At 37.6% G+C, this 13448-nt stretch overlaps 1 protein-coding gene across 13 annotated transcripts in view; it reads right to left on the minus strand.

Moving 5' to 3' along the window:
* Positions 1-2138: 2138 nt before the first annotated feature.
* The window catches only part of USP25 (ubiquitin specific peptidase 25), a 148160-nt gene continuing 136850 nt past the window's right edge, over positions 2139-13448 (minus strand). For 11 of the 13 annotated variants that reach the window (XM_043509274.1, XM_038391770.2, XM_038391739.2 and 8 more), the window contains 5 exons: positions 12590-12668; positions 10693-10772; positions 5167-5290; positions 4230-4425; positions 2139-3591 (listed from right to left, as the gene is read on the minus strand). In XM_043509274.1, coding sequence (XP_043365209.1) covers positions 3419-3591; positions 4230-4425; positions 5167-5290; positions 10693-10772; positions 12590-12668 — 652 coding nt within the window. In that variant the 3' untranslated portion in view covers positions 2139-3418. Of the gene's footprint in view, positions 3592-4229; positions 4426-5166; positions 5291-10692; positions 10773-12589; positions 12669-13448 lie in introns of those variants that run through there. The other 2 variants (XM_043509315.1, XM_043509311.1) reach the window with 2 other exon arrangements.

The raw sequence follows: 13448 nt of genomic DNA on the forward strand, positions 1-13448 counted from the left end.
AAAAAAGTGCATGAATGCAAAGGTGATACAGTAGTGAGGTTTTTATCTTCCTTTCTAACATCTGATATGATTTCAAGATGAACATTTCTGCCAGGGGCATGGATTCATTCCAGATTCAACTTTTCCACTTCAGATTTATTTTCTTCTTCTTCCAAGGCACTGGTACTAGCAGTGGTACTGGCTGGTCCTGTGGCAACAGCATTGACTAATGATAGACAATGACATTTTGCCATTGATTTTAATGTAATGGTGACAGCATGATGGTTTAGACAGACAAAGATCAGTACCAGAAACAGTAAATTAACAAGCACTTACTTTACTCAAATTTGGATAAAATTTACCAAGTCCTTAGTTTTATATGACAGCAAAAAATGGCTTGCATTTAATTATATCTACAGGTACTCTAGTAAAGAGCTTGGGTTCACTTTCTTTACCCGTTCTATGCATGTGTAGTTATGAATTGAGAAGATTTGGTCACAGTCCAATGATTAATGTGGTGCAGTGAAAATGTCCCACTATTTTTATATGTATCATTCATGAAACTAGTATTATCCTGCAGAATGTTTTTACGTATTTTAGGGTTCACCAAAAAAGTTTGTCTAAGTTCTATGCAGCCAAAGAACATGCAATTCCCATCAGCTTTCTTGATCGTATGACTTTGGCAGTGCAGAAGTTCCATATTTTCCACACAACACCTATAATTGCTACAGTTTTAAATTCACATAAGGTACGAGAAAATGCTTTTGACTCTATGGATCTTCTGGATCAAGATTCCAAAATGCTTCATGAACTTAACAAAGCATCCAAAACAGGATTTTTCTTCAATGACATAAATAAATTGTATTTCAAAACTTTTCCTAGTGAAACTGAAACACACAGTTTTAGAGTAGCAGCTGTGTTAGTCTGTATCCGCAAAAAGAAAAGGAGTACTTGTGGCACCTTAGAGACTAACAAATTTATTTGAGCATAAACTTTTGTGAGATACAGCTCACTTCATCAGATGCACACACAGTATGAACTATAGTACACACTCAAAGGCATAAGATATTTCAGTGAAGAGCTGAAAAACTGAGTTCGGAAACATCGGAGATAACTCACCAAAGGAAAGACACTTATGTTTTACCTTTGCTTCTTTCTTATGCATAAAAGGATTTTGAAAGTCTCCTTTTCTCCCAAATAGAGGGATTCCCCCTGCTTTTCATTTTTAAAAGATGGAATGTCTTGTCTTCTCTATTTTTGATGGAGGACTGGATAGGGAAATTCCTCAGCCCTCCACTGAAGCTGTGGATATTTGAAGGTTTAGCAAAAAGAGCTTTTCTCCCAAGTGGAGGAAAATGGGGAGGAAATTAAAACAGTTTGAATCTCATTCAGGCCTTGTTTATATATTATAAAGGAAGCTCAACATCTTGATAATGGATTATATTATTAAATATAATCCCTGGTTCACTTTTATCTGTGTTACTAAAGATGTAAGCTTACCAGCTTTGCTTAAATCTGTCAAAAGCTCCAAGTTTAAACATAGTTACTGTAAGTAAGTAAATATACAATTGAGTCACACCTTCAGATGGAACGTACTATAGCTAGATAACCATCACCACACCCTTTGAAATAATATTTTCACCTGCTAAGTGCACATGCCTGTAGCTCTTCAACACTGTCCTTAATTGCTGTGTGAGACAATATGCAGAGTTTCAGACTTTTATATTTGTTCTTTCCTGGAACAAGAATTACTACTTGGCTTCCAGGCACTATTGTAGTGTTACTATTTTGCATATTTTTGAAAATAGTTATTATTATTTTTGATACATTTTTGAAGACTGCAGAGAAAAATCCTTTAACAGATTTTGAACCTATGTGCCAACATTTTACATACTTCCGTCCAATACAAAACAACAGGGCCATCCCAAAAAAGTAATAAATAAGTAGTCTGAAGGCTGCTGATGAGATTTAAGGATAAACTAAACCACTTATTTTTGTGACATCCAAAGTGAGACCCATTATACTGCCAGATTGGCAATTTTTGAGCTTTATCCACTCTTCCATCCCCTTTTCACTATTTTATTGGTAGTAAAAGAAAAAGACAAGATAGAACCAACAACAGTACTATTGGGTGTCGCTCCAATAAACACATACACACAAATATTTACATCTTTTACTGTTCTAGCACAAAATGTTCTCTATAAAGATGAGGAATCAAAATATTTTCAGGTAACAGGATTTCCTAAGGATGCATTAACTCCTTTTCACAAAATAATAGAGTTTCTTCATTAAAATCAGACAGTATTTCAGTTCTACAAAACAAACTCTACAAAGTTCTTCATTTACTTCTGAGAGAAAGTAAATTAGCGCAGATATATTATTTCTGAAATCCTTTACTATAACAGTACTAGCAACCAACTTCACAGCAAGAGTTAATGGAAGGTTACATTTCTGAGCTAGAGTAGTGTGCAGTTTACATAATTAAAACACAAACCTTATAAAACAAAAAATATGAGTATTTAATCTGTGATGGATTCTAGAGTCATACATATTTCACAATTACAAATCCTCCATTTAATTTACTCAATCAAGTCTTTCAAAGAAATCTGAGTGCCTGCTGTATCTAATATAGCTTCTAGTCCTATGGAAAATAGTTTTTGTTTTTTTAAAAAAGGGTCTCCTATGAATAGAAGAAAGGTGCAATTAATTTGTTTCAGAAGCAAGCCTTTAACTTCACTTTAAACCCAATGCGGCTTCAAAATAAATGTGTTCAGATGCAGTATTATACAGATCAGTAAGGAATATACAAAAAGTAAGGTGTGTAATAATACTGTGACAGATTTCCAATGTGCTGACATACAGTAATCAGTGATCATCTCTAAAGAAATTGGCTGTAAATCCTGAAGAACGATGCCTATGAACTTAATGACCCATCAACATATTGCATCCGTTTCTGGTCTAAAAAAATAGCTATATAATACACTAATATACAATGTATCTGCTTGCAAACACAGGAGTAGCCATAAATAAAACTTTATTCTTCCATTTCATTTACAAGCTATCAAGTACCATGTATTTACACAGCACTGGACACTTAAAATAGTTGCAGTCACAGAATGATCCAGACTGAATAGAAAGCCGTTGATAAAGTAAAGGATATTAAGATAAAAGCAAAGTAATACTGTAACAGACAGGTGGCAAAAAAGCAGTTTTGTAATGTTGCATCAATTCTGGTTGAAACAAAAACCGAGCCCCATGCAATTCTCAGCTTTAATTGTTTGTAGTCTGGCTAATGTCTGTACAGCCATTTTGTCTTTTGCAATTATTAAAATAAAAAAAAGTTAAAAACTATAGCAGCAACAAGCAAACCCTGTGATAGGTAGGCAAGGGTTAAGAACTAAAAAAGTTTATATAATGTGCTTATGAAGGTTTGCAGAGTTTATCTTCCATCAGCTGGAGTTCGACTGAGTGACAACATGATTCGGGCATATCGCTCACACAGTTCATGTGTGGAATAGGAAGGTAACTTTGGTGGATCATTGAAACCTTTAATCTCCGTAGAGCAATCTAGAAGTTTTGGCAGGAAGTCTGTCAGCTTTTCTTGCAAATTAGCTGCAAATATATATATATAAAAAAAGTCAATATAAGAACTTACTGGCCATAGGAGTAATAAAATGAAAAATTGCTCCATAGCACCAACTTCCTCTTTTAATTAGTTTCACTTTGTTACAAAACATCTTTCCTTAGTACTCTAGGCTTCAACTAGGAATAAGTAAATGAGTCATTCAGTATGACCGTGCCGAGAACAAGACTAAAATATTCTCAAGATCATCAGGAATACACAAACAAAAATTAAATATGCAATGGTATGAATGTGAAACCTTTTCCACCTTTAAACAAACGTCATACAATACTTAGCTCTTTTAGGGCCCAATACAATGATACTTGTCACCTGTGGATTTCAAAGCATATTTCAAAAGAACAAAAGATTTTGATAAGATAAGATAGAACTTGAAGATAGACATAAGCTATATCTGACTTCAAGATCAGAATCATTTTGTCTACAGCATTGTGTGTGTGGAGGAGCCTTTGGATTTAAGAAATACATATAAAGTGACTAGATAGCAAGTGTGAAAAATGGGGACCGGGAATGGGGGGTAATAGGTGCCTATATTAGACAAAGCCGCAAATATCGGGACTGTCATTATAAAAATCTGAACATCTGGTCACCCTAAATACATACGACTTACGTTCCATTTCTTGTCCAAGATACGAACACCAGCGGTTTCTCATATCTTCTACAGCAGCAATATCCTTTTCTTCCGTTTCATCCACCAGTAGTAATGGCAAACATGGGACAATAAGCTCATTCATAATTATCAGTCCATTATTTACTTCCTGATCATCTCCAGACTCAAAGAGTGCCGCAGCATGTTCATTTAGTTTCTTTATGCAACATCATAAAAAAGGAAAACTTATAAGTACTTAGCATTTCACGTTTCAGGAAGTATCAGCTTTTTAAAAAAAAGGATTTATGCCTCAAATAAAAAAACAATTTGAAAATCAGCAGTAACCATATATCACAAGTTTTAAGTCAAGACAATCTTGCAAATTCTTCACTAAACATGTCAGGTCTTATGCTATCCTTCCCTCTAACAGACCCTTGAACGGGTGACTGATTACTCGTAATTGTTGTAGCCATCCCTGCCGAAGGCTAGATCCCCATCCCTCTGTTGCTACTTCTTTCTATGGCTGATTAAAATCAAGTGGGGAGTGGAGGAGAGAGAAAAGAATCTATTTCTACTGCTGCCTTTTCTAGCATTAGTCTCCTGTCAACTAGTCCCACTGTAGCAATGTGGCCGTTTGCTGTCCAAAACTAGGGTGTACCACTATTCTTTGCCACACTATGTGTAGCAGTGGACAGGTTCATCATAATGCCCCAGTAAAACAGGCAGCTACATACTCTGTAGGAACAACAGAAATTACAAGTTTTCCTTTTAAACCTCATATTTTACATTGCTTCCTTCTCCATTGTTGGCCCTGTTCTTACAAGGGGAGGGATGCCCTTAACTGGTTATATTAATGTACAAAGGATTTTTTGATTGCAACTTTGCATAACAATTACCTAAGGTTGTCTACTATTTCACACATGCAACAACTACAAAATTAGGGTCATATTCCACTTACTAGCAAACACTCTCTTCTGTAATGGGATATCAGCTCTTCATCATGCCCTCTATACAGGCCTTTGGACAAGAGTTCTTTGTTATTCTGGTAAGCATAGATAAGGTAAAGCAAGGCTTCCATATAACTAAAACACACACAAAAAATATATATACACACATCAGATTTATAATGCCCTTGTACAGGTAGGTATCATTTGTTTCTGTATCTTTTCAAAGGTCAGTACAATAAAAAAGCATTTGAACACTCACACTTGATATGGTTTCCCTTGGTATTGATTAGGACATTTTCTCCTCAATGCACATCAGTACAAATTTCTGTTGCAACCATAAACCAGATCCAAAGCTGAAATCAATGGGAGGTTTTCCACTGACTTCAAATGGCTATGAATTAGGCCTTATATACACAGGAAAACAGTTTTCTTCTACGCATTCGTGACACATTTGGTCTGATTCTTCACTATCCTGCAATTTGTGTAGCCACTTAAACCTTTGCAAACTGAGTGTGGAATAGTGTGATTTCATTTTTCAAGTGTGAACTTCTAAGAGAAAACTTATTTTCAGGTACATTAATTATAATGTCTCCAAATTACCACTTGTATTTAGACTGATGGAAATGTTCACAGATGTGTGACTGGCATGGCCTCCCCAAAAGCAAATATTTGTAGCAGTAGTCTATTGACAATTTTCACCTTAATCTAAAATAATGACAGAGATATGTACGTTACTGTAAGGGGGGGGATGAATAATAAAGAACCAGACAACAAAATTTGATGATAGACAAAACAGACCTCACTGCTTTGAACTGGTTGTGAAAAAGGATTAGCAAGTGTTTCATCTTTCACTTTTAGTGAATACATTAGGAAACTTTGGCATAGTCTGAGTTAGAGAAACAGAAAGAGAAAATGAAGGCAAGTACATTCTAAAGATGCCTTGGAATGAGTGCTCATGTAAAGAAAAAAATAATTTTTGTACAAGCAAACAGCTTAAGATGAAAGCCTCAATAAAAAAAGTTTCAGCGAAACAGAGCACTGAGGTGTACTTGCTGCAGCTATACTAGTGAGCATAGGCGGCTAGCTCTTCTTTGGACATTTTCTGTACTTTTAACATTACATACACATGAAAATCATACATAACACATTCGAGGATATACCAGGGCCTTCACAGTGGAGCAACTTACAAATCTGGATGTTATAGCAAAAATTCTTGTTGTTACTCCCTAAATGCATGACCTTGCACTATTATATTCCATCACATTTCTATTACTTCAGGTTACAAGGTCATCCAGGCTTCCTTGTCTGATACTTCGGTCCTCCTCTGTCTCAGGAATACCTCCAAGCTTTGTGTCATCTGCAAAGATAGTGGAGTTCCTCAGGGACTGGTCTTGGGACCAATCTTATTTAACATTTTTACTACTGACCTTGGCACAAAAAGTGGGAATGTGCTATTAAAATTTGTGGATATCATGAAGTTGGGAAGTATTACCAATACAGAGGATGACTGGAATATTATACAAGAATATCTGGATGACCTTGTAAACTGGAATAATAGAAATGGGATGACATTTAATAGTGCAAAGTCATGCATTTAGGAACTAACAACAAGACTTTTTGCTATAAACTGGGGACTTATCAGTTGGAAGTGACAAAGGAGAAAGACCTAGATGTATTGGTTGATCACACGATGACTAAACCACCAAGGTGATGCAGCCATGAAAGAGGTTAATGTAGTCCTAGGATGAATCAGGTGAGGTATTTCCAGTAGAGGCAGGGAAGTGCTAGTACTATTATACAAGGCACTGGTGAGAACTCATCCGAAATACTGTGTGCAATTCTGGCCTCCCAAATTTAAGAAAGATGAATTCAAACTGGAACAGGTGCAGAGAAAAGCTAGGAGGATGATCAGAGGAATGGAAAACCTACTTTATGAGAGGAGATACAAGGAGCTTAGCTTGTTTAGCCTAACCAAAAGAAGGCTGAGGGGAGTTAGAATTGCTCTCTATAAATACATCAGAGATAAATACCAGCTAGAGAGAGGAGTTATTTAAGCTAAGTACCAATGCGGTCACAAAAACAAATGGATATAAACTGGCTATCAATAAGTTTAGGATCGAAATTAGACAAAGATTTCTAACCATCAGAGAAGTGAAGTTCTGGAACAGCCTTCCAAGGGGAGCAGTGGGGGCAAAACACCTAACTGGCTTTAAGACTGAGCTTGATAAGTTTATAGAGGGGATGGTATGATGGGATGGCTTATGAGGCCCATTGGTGACTGCCAGCTTCAAAAATTCCCAACGTCTGGAGACAGGGCACTAGATGGGGAGGGCTTTGAGTTATTACAGAGAATTCTTTCCCAGGTATCTTCCTGCTGGGTCTTGCCCACATGCTCAGGGTCTAACTGATCGCCATATTTGGGGTTGGGAATGAACTTTCCCCCAGGTCAGATTGGCAGAGACCTTAGGGGATTTTCTTCTTCCTCTGCTACATGAGACATAGACCACTTACAGGTTTAAACTAAGTAAATGGTGGATTCTCTGTAACTTGAAGTCTTTAAATCACGATTTGAGGATTTCAGTAACTCAGCCAGAGGTTAGGGGTCTACTACAGGAGTGGGCGAGTGAAATTCTGTGGCCTGCAACGTGCAGGTCAGACTAGATGATCATGATGATCCCCTCTGACTGTAAAGTCTATTTGGAATGGCAGTTTATGGAATGGAAAATAAACTGAAAGAGAAAGATTACTTGCAGTAAAAAGGAATTAGCTGAGGGGGTTGTGTTTTTCACATTCACAAGAATAAGATGTGTCCCAGTACTGCAGTTTCAAAAGATTAAGGAAAGCCATGGTGATTGTGGATGGCATCAATGCCCTCTTACAGCACTAAACACTGTGCCTGAAATCATATAGTGGTGGTACAGGCACTGTCCCCATCCATTCTCTCTCAAACTTCAGAGTTCAAGGATGTATCCATAAAATTCAGAGGAGAAAGAGAGGCAAACAGAGAGCATATATACACAGAAGCAAGTGCCTCAAGAAATGACAATTCCTAGTTAGTATTCACTCCTCTGGGATAGCCATAGGTGATCAACCAAGCAATACCAGTCATATCAATCAATCAAACCCAGGTGGAAGGAGGGCAGAGAAATTCTTTATGGAGTGACTTATGTTACTCTTCCAAGCTGGACATCCATCTAAGACCATGGTATCCAGAAAATAATGTGAAGTAAAAGTATTGAGAGAACACCAGGCAACAGCTCAATAGATCTCAATGATGGTAACACTGTACAGGCAAGACATTTGCTGTGTTAGTCCTACCGAAACATGCTTTAAAATTCTCATGGAGTGGGACTCTGGCTAAGACATAAAATGTCTCAACACACAATTTTAATCCTGGCTCAATCAGGTTAAGCATGGATGGCTGTGTGGCCACCACCAGTCCCTGGCTGGGCAATGTCCCCACCTGACCTCAAGTCTGATCTTCAGGGCTCCATGTGCTGGGACTTGATCTCCAAGGATTGGGTATATGACCAAAAAGTTCTTGTGCTAGTAATCGCTGATGACTTCAAACCTCTCAAGGCCAGTTCTCAATAATACGTCTGTGTTACTGATAAAAATCAACCTCTCTTAAGGCCAGTAGTTGCCACATATGAAACACATATGAAATGCCTCCTGCTGTCTTGTTTAAGCACCATCCATCTTTCAGATCCTTAAGAGGATCAACAGTACAAAGATGTGATAAAATCTGTACTTTTGTATATACTTTCACCTTCTTTTGTCTCCAGACCCTACAAAGGTCTTTCATGGTTGAGGCTGCTAAACGGTCTATCCTTAGGATGTCTGGCTGGCTGCGCCCATCTGATGACAAATTATTGCCTAGAGAGCTGAAATCATCCACTACTTCCGGCAGCACAGATGTCTTGTATCACGATTTTTGCCCTGACACTGGATTTTTGATTTTGCCCAAGAAATCTTTAGCCCAAGGGCAGCTGCCCTGTAGCAGAGGCTCTCCTGTCTTTCAGGTCATATGCAAGCTGTCTGAAGAGAATATCATCTGCATAATCCAGGATGGTAAAAGAAATTAAACTGACAATTATACTGTTATTTGTGCAGACTTACTCAAAGAGTAAGTCTACTGTCTAGCAAAATGGCGCTGGGGCCAAGACACATCCCTACTTCATCTTGGATCTAGGGTAAACTCTGTTAGACCTAGGGGTCCTCCATTGTACCTGTGCCCCTGACTTATTATCTAGATCTTTAATTCACCTCAAGAGGATATCAGGAACATCAGTGCCTTGCAGGGCCTTCCGGAGGACAGCTCTATTAACAGAATTGAAGGCTGACTAAGTCTCCATATGCTGCTGTCCAAGGACGACTGAATTCCTGATGGATCTCAGATAAGAATGAAGAGCAAGTACAACGTTCATTGAAGATCATCCAGCAGTGATACCTGACTACCCTGGGTGATGGCTTTTCACAAAGTTAGGCTGGAGCTGGGGGAGTAGGACATGTATAAAAACTTTTCCGGTAACAGAAACAAGGTTATGGGCCTGTCTCTCCTAACTCACCATATGGGCATTACCCCTTACAAAGTGGGATGATGATCCCTTCCTTCTACTCTGCTGGTACCTTCCCTGTACAAATCTGGGGGGAAAAAAGTTGGTGTAATGCTACACGTATGGGCTGTATGGAGCAACTGAGAAGTTTGGGGTTATGTCATCAGATCCAGCATCATTCCCGCTTTGCAATTTCTTTATGGCAGAGCAGACCTCATCCAAAATAGGTACTCTACACAGATTTTGGGTGCAGTGACTGCATCTACTACTGATGTGACCAGATCTGAGCTTTGAGTCACTTCAGGATGGTTAAGTGCACACTCATAATATTCTTTTCATCTTTGCAGGACTTTTTTGGGTTAAGCATGTTTTACCATCATCCTTATTTATCCGCATAAACCCTGTGCCAAGTCCAGTTTTGGATCAATGTGATAGAATAACTCTGAATGCAGGTTGTAATTTGTTAGGCCTTATTCCCTCTTTCACCAAATTCTAAAAAATAAGCTTAAGTGCTCAAGCCCCCTCTGTATAATAAAAGGGCGATGCTGGCAGGTGATTCTTAGCAACAGGTCCTTGACTTTGGAAATTGCTCTCCACTTTGGTCTTCAGAGGTTACATTTACTAACCTACCGGGCATTTTGGAAAGCCAGTTGCCCCTCACTTCCCCCAAAAAATTATTGAGGATAGTGGAGGTGATTATATTTAAGGGTGGTTCTTCTGTATTGTGTCATTTTAATTTATGCAATAAATTGTCAAATATATACAGCTGCCCATTCTAATATACTCAACACAATATTGATCTTTTCTGAAAAAGAATGGTGTAATTGCAATACACTTACAAATTATTTTCTTTTACATTTATTATTTTTCCATAAATTTGGTTTATCGTTTACATTGCTTTCCCCCCCACAGAAACTGAATATTTAATGTAACCAATTTAAAATAACCCCGCAGTCTGAATTCTGTAATGTCTCTTCTTACCTCTTTTTTTGAAAAAGTTCCAATCCTACCATGAGATACATGGTTGTTTCTCTGTAATTTCTATATTCTTGATGCCATCTCTGCACATAAGGAAATGTTATTAAGAATGTTCATTCATACAAAGGAGAGATACATTTTGCCCTCTTCACACAGCATTGCATACACATAATAAGGACTCATGAATTGTTTGGGGGATAAATCAAAGAATTTGGAAAATATTTTTCACATAAAAAGAAAAAAAAAAATCAAACTGTCTAAATATTTGTCACACAAAGAGAAAAAGAAAATTCTAAAACTTTGTAAAGTGATAAAACAAAAATTCCATAGGATTATGTTTACAGAATTCATTGCCATTTGAAAGGAACAAATATAGCAGTCTAAGGGGAATTCCAGGCAGACATTCTAGAATTCCAGACATTGTAAAATGTCCTTTTTATCTCCTGGGAGTGGGAAGGAGAACCACCAAAATAGGATCATCTATGTTTTGGACTTGTGCGTGTGATGATGATATAAAAATCAGGCTCTAATTTTAATCTATAAACAGGGGAAGCAAAATGTTACAATACTGCAAACCAAAAGCAATGTGGTTTGTACTGGAGTTACTTTACCAATATTTTATAGGCAAATGAATGTTTTACTTCAAATTTGCAGCATGTTTCTATTCCAGTCGGTTAGAATGGCAGCTCTTAATTGCCTGCAAGGGACAGAACTCCAACCCCAGCATGGCTTGCCAGATACCCATTTATGGTGAAATTCTCCCCAACACAAAGCCTGCATGAAGTTCCATGAAACATTTACTGTCTATATATGATAAATCCTAATCCTAATCATTTTTGCAGATATAGATGTCTCTCCCGCCCCAATTTAGCAGAAAAAGGTGTTTTTACACATGTGAAAGGGGGAGAGGTGGCACCCAGCTGTGACACAGCCAAGATCTGCAGTGTACACCTATGGGAAGTTATGCAGGAGTGGAAAGGAACTTGAACCCAGAACAGAAGAAGTGTGGCAAAGCACCTGCAACTCTGTGAATCCTCCAATCCTTCCCCTACACTGGGGAGGGAAAACACACAGAAAGGCCTTTAGGCTGGTGAAGGGGTGCAGAGCATCTGTCTTCTGTTGGTTAGGTGAGGGGGGAAAATTACTTTCTGTTTGGCCCTATTGGCAAAAAGATGAGGTTTAAGTGATGCATGGGGACCTGTGTGGGAAAAGAAGTGCATCTGAAGGATTTAGGCCCCAATTCATTTAAAGCACATGCATAACTTCAAACATGATTAAATGCTTTGCTAAACAGACATCATTTGATATTTAGCTGGAATGTGACCAGTTTCTCAGAAATGACTTGTAAAAGTTTCATTCTTGAGTAGTATTTGTCAGCATTTTAAAGTCAGGATGTATCGATCAAGTACTTCAAAATTTCAAGGGTTTTGGGGGAGGGGGATGGCAAGAGATTAATCTGCGAGTAGTCTCGGTGTGAGACAGGATGTACATGAATCTGATTCTCGCCAATACACTGGGAATGACAGCATACCCGCTGGAGATAAACTGTAGCCCGGTCCTACTGACCTGAAACCACCCATGCGATTTTACTAGATGCCCACTTCTTGTAGGAAAAGCCAATCAATTCACACTGAAACCATGGGGCGCTGTTAATGATATCAAGCCATTAGCGAGTTGGTCAAGACCAATAAACTATCTTTTAATTATGGTCCTATTCAAATTTGACCTTCCCAAAAATAAAGGGTCTTTCAGCAGCTGATCTATACATCTTATGGCATGAACATGGGAAATTTGGTTAACAAGATAAACTGTGCACTGTAAATGAACAAAAGATCTTTTCTGAATTTTAGTAGATAATTATTCTCTGCTACAATTTATTAGGAAAGAAAAAAATACTGGCCTCATACTCCTCCATGTTTACTTCATCAGGCTTTATCATTTCAAGTTTGGCTTGAGCCACTTTCATTATGTTGCGGCACCTTAAAAACAAAGAAAAAAAAGTTGCAAAAAATTAACTGGTGGTAACTGAAAACTCTCAGACATATGTTAACACTGCAGAGATATTAGCCTAAAATACTGCAAGCAAATATCATTAGAGCACTACAACTTTGACTAAACTACAGACAGGAAGTGTGATTTCCTGCATACTTCTTGAGTTCCTTGCCCAGGTATTCACAGGCAGAGGGTACAGGACTTTCTCATAATTACTTTACAAATATGTAAATCAATCACTATATTTTAACTTTCTTCCTCTACCAAAATGCCATATCAGTTTTTTTAAAAAGTTAAAAAATCAGGTGACTTAAACCTTCCTGAACTTGTAACTATTTTTTAAAAATGTAATCTTAGAGAATTAGGATCTGAAGCTTCAAGTGCTGATACCGTGAGGGATTCAGGGTGCAGTACTATAATCTTTCAGTTTGTGTTTTTAAATAAGTGAACAATTGGTAATAGTTAGGGTAGAGCACAGAAAATTGCCATAGTGAATTAGACAAGTTGTCCATCTAGCCTAGTGTGCTGTTCTTTCGTTTTTACCGTGACCAGTACAAGTTGTTTCAGAGAAAGGAACAAGAATATATAATGGTAAACTATAGAATAATATTACACCCATAGTGAACATTCCTTTCTAATCATCGATTGATTTATGCCATCAAACAAAAGGGATTTCTTTTTAATGTTAATCTAATTTAACCGTGATGTTCCCATTATCCACATAAATATTTAATTCTATCCTGAATGCTACTAAGTTCTTGGATGCA

Source organism: Dermochelys coriacea, chromosome 1, assembly GCF_009764565.3.
Source record: "Dermochelys coriacea isolate rDerCor1 chromosome 1, rDerCor1.pri.v4, whole genome shotgun sequence".
Classification (NCBI taxonomy): Eukaryota; Metazoa; Chordata; order Testudines; family Dermochelyidae; genus Dermochelys; species Dermochelys coriacea.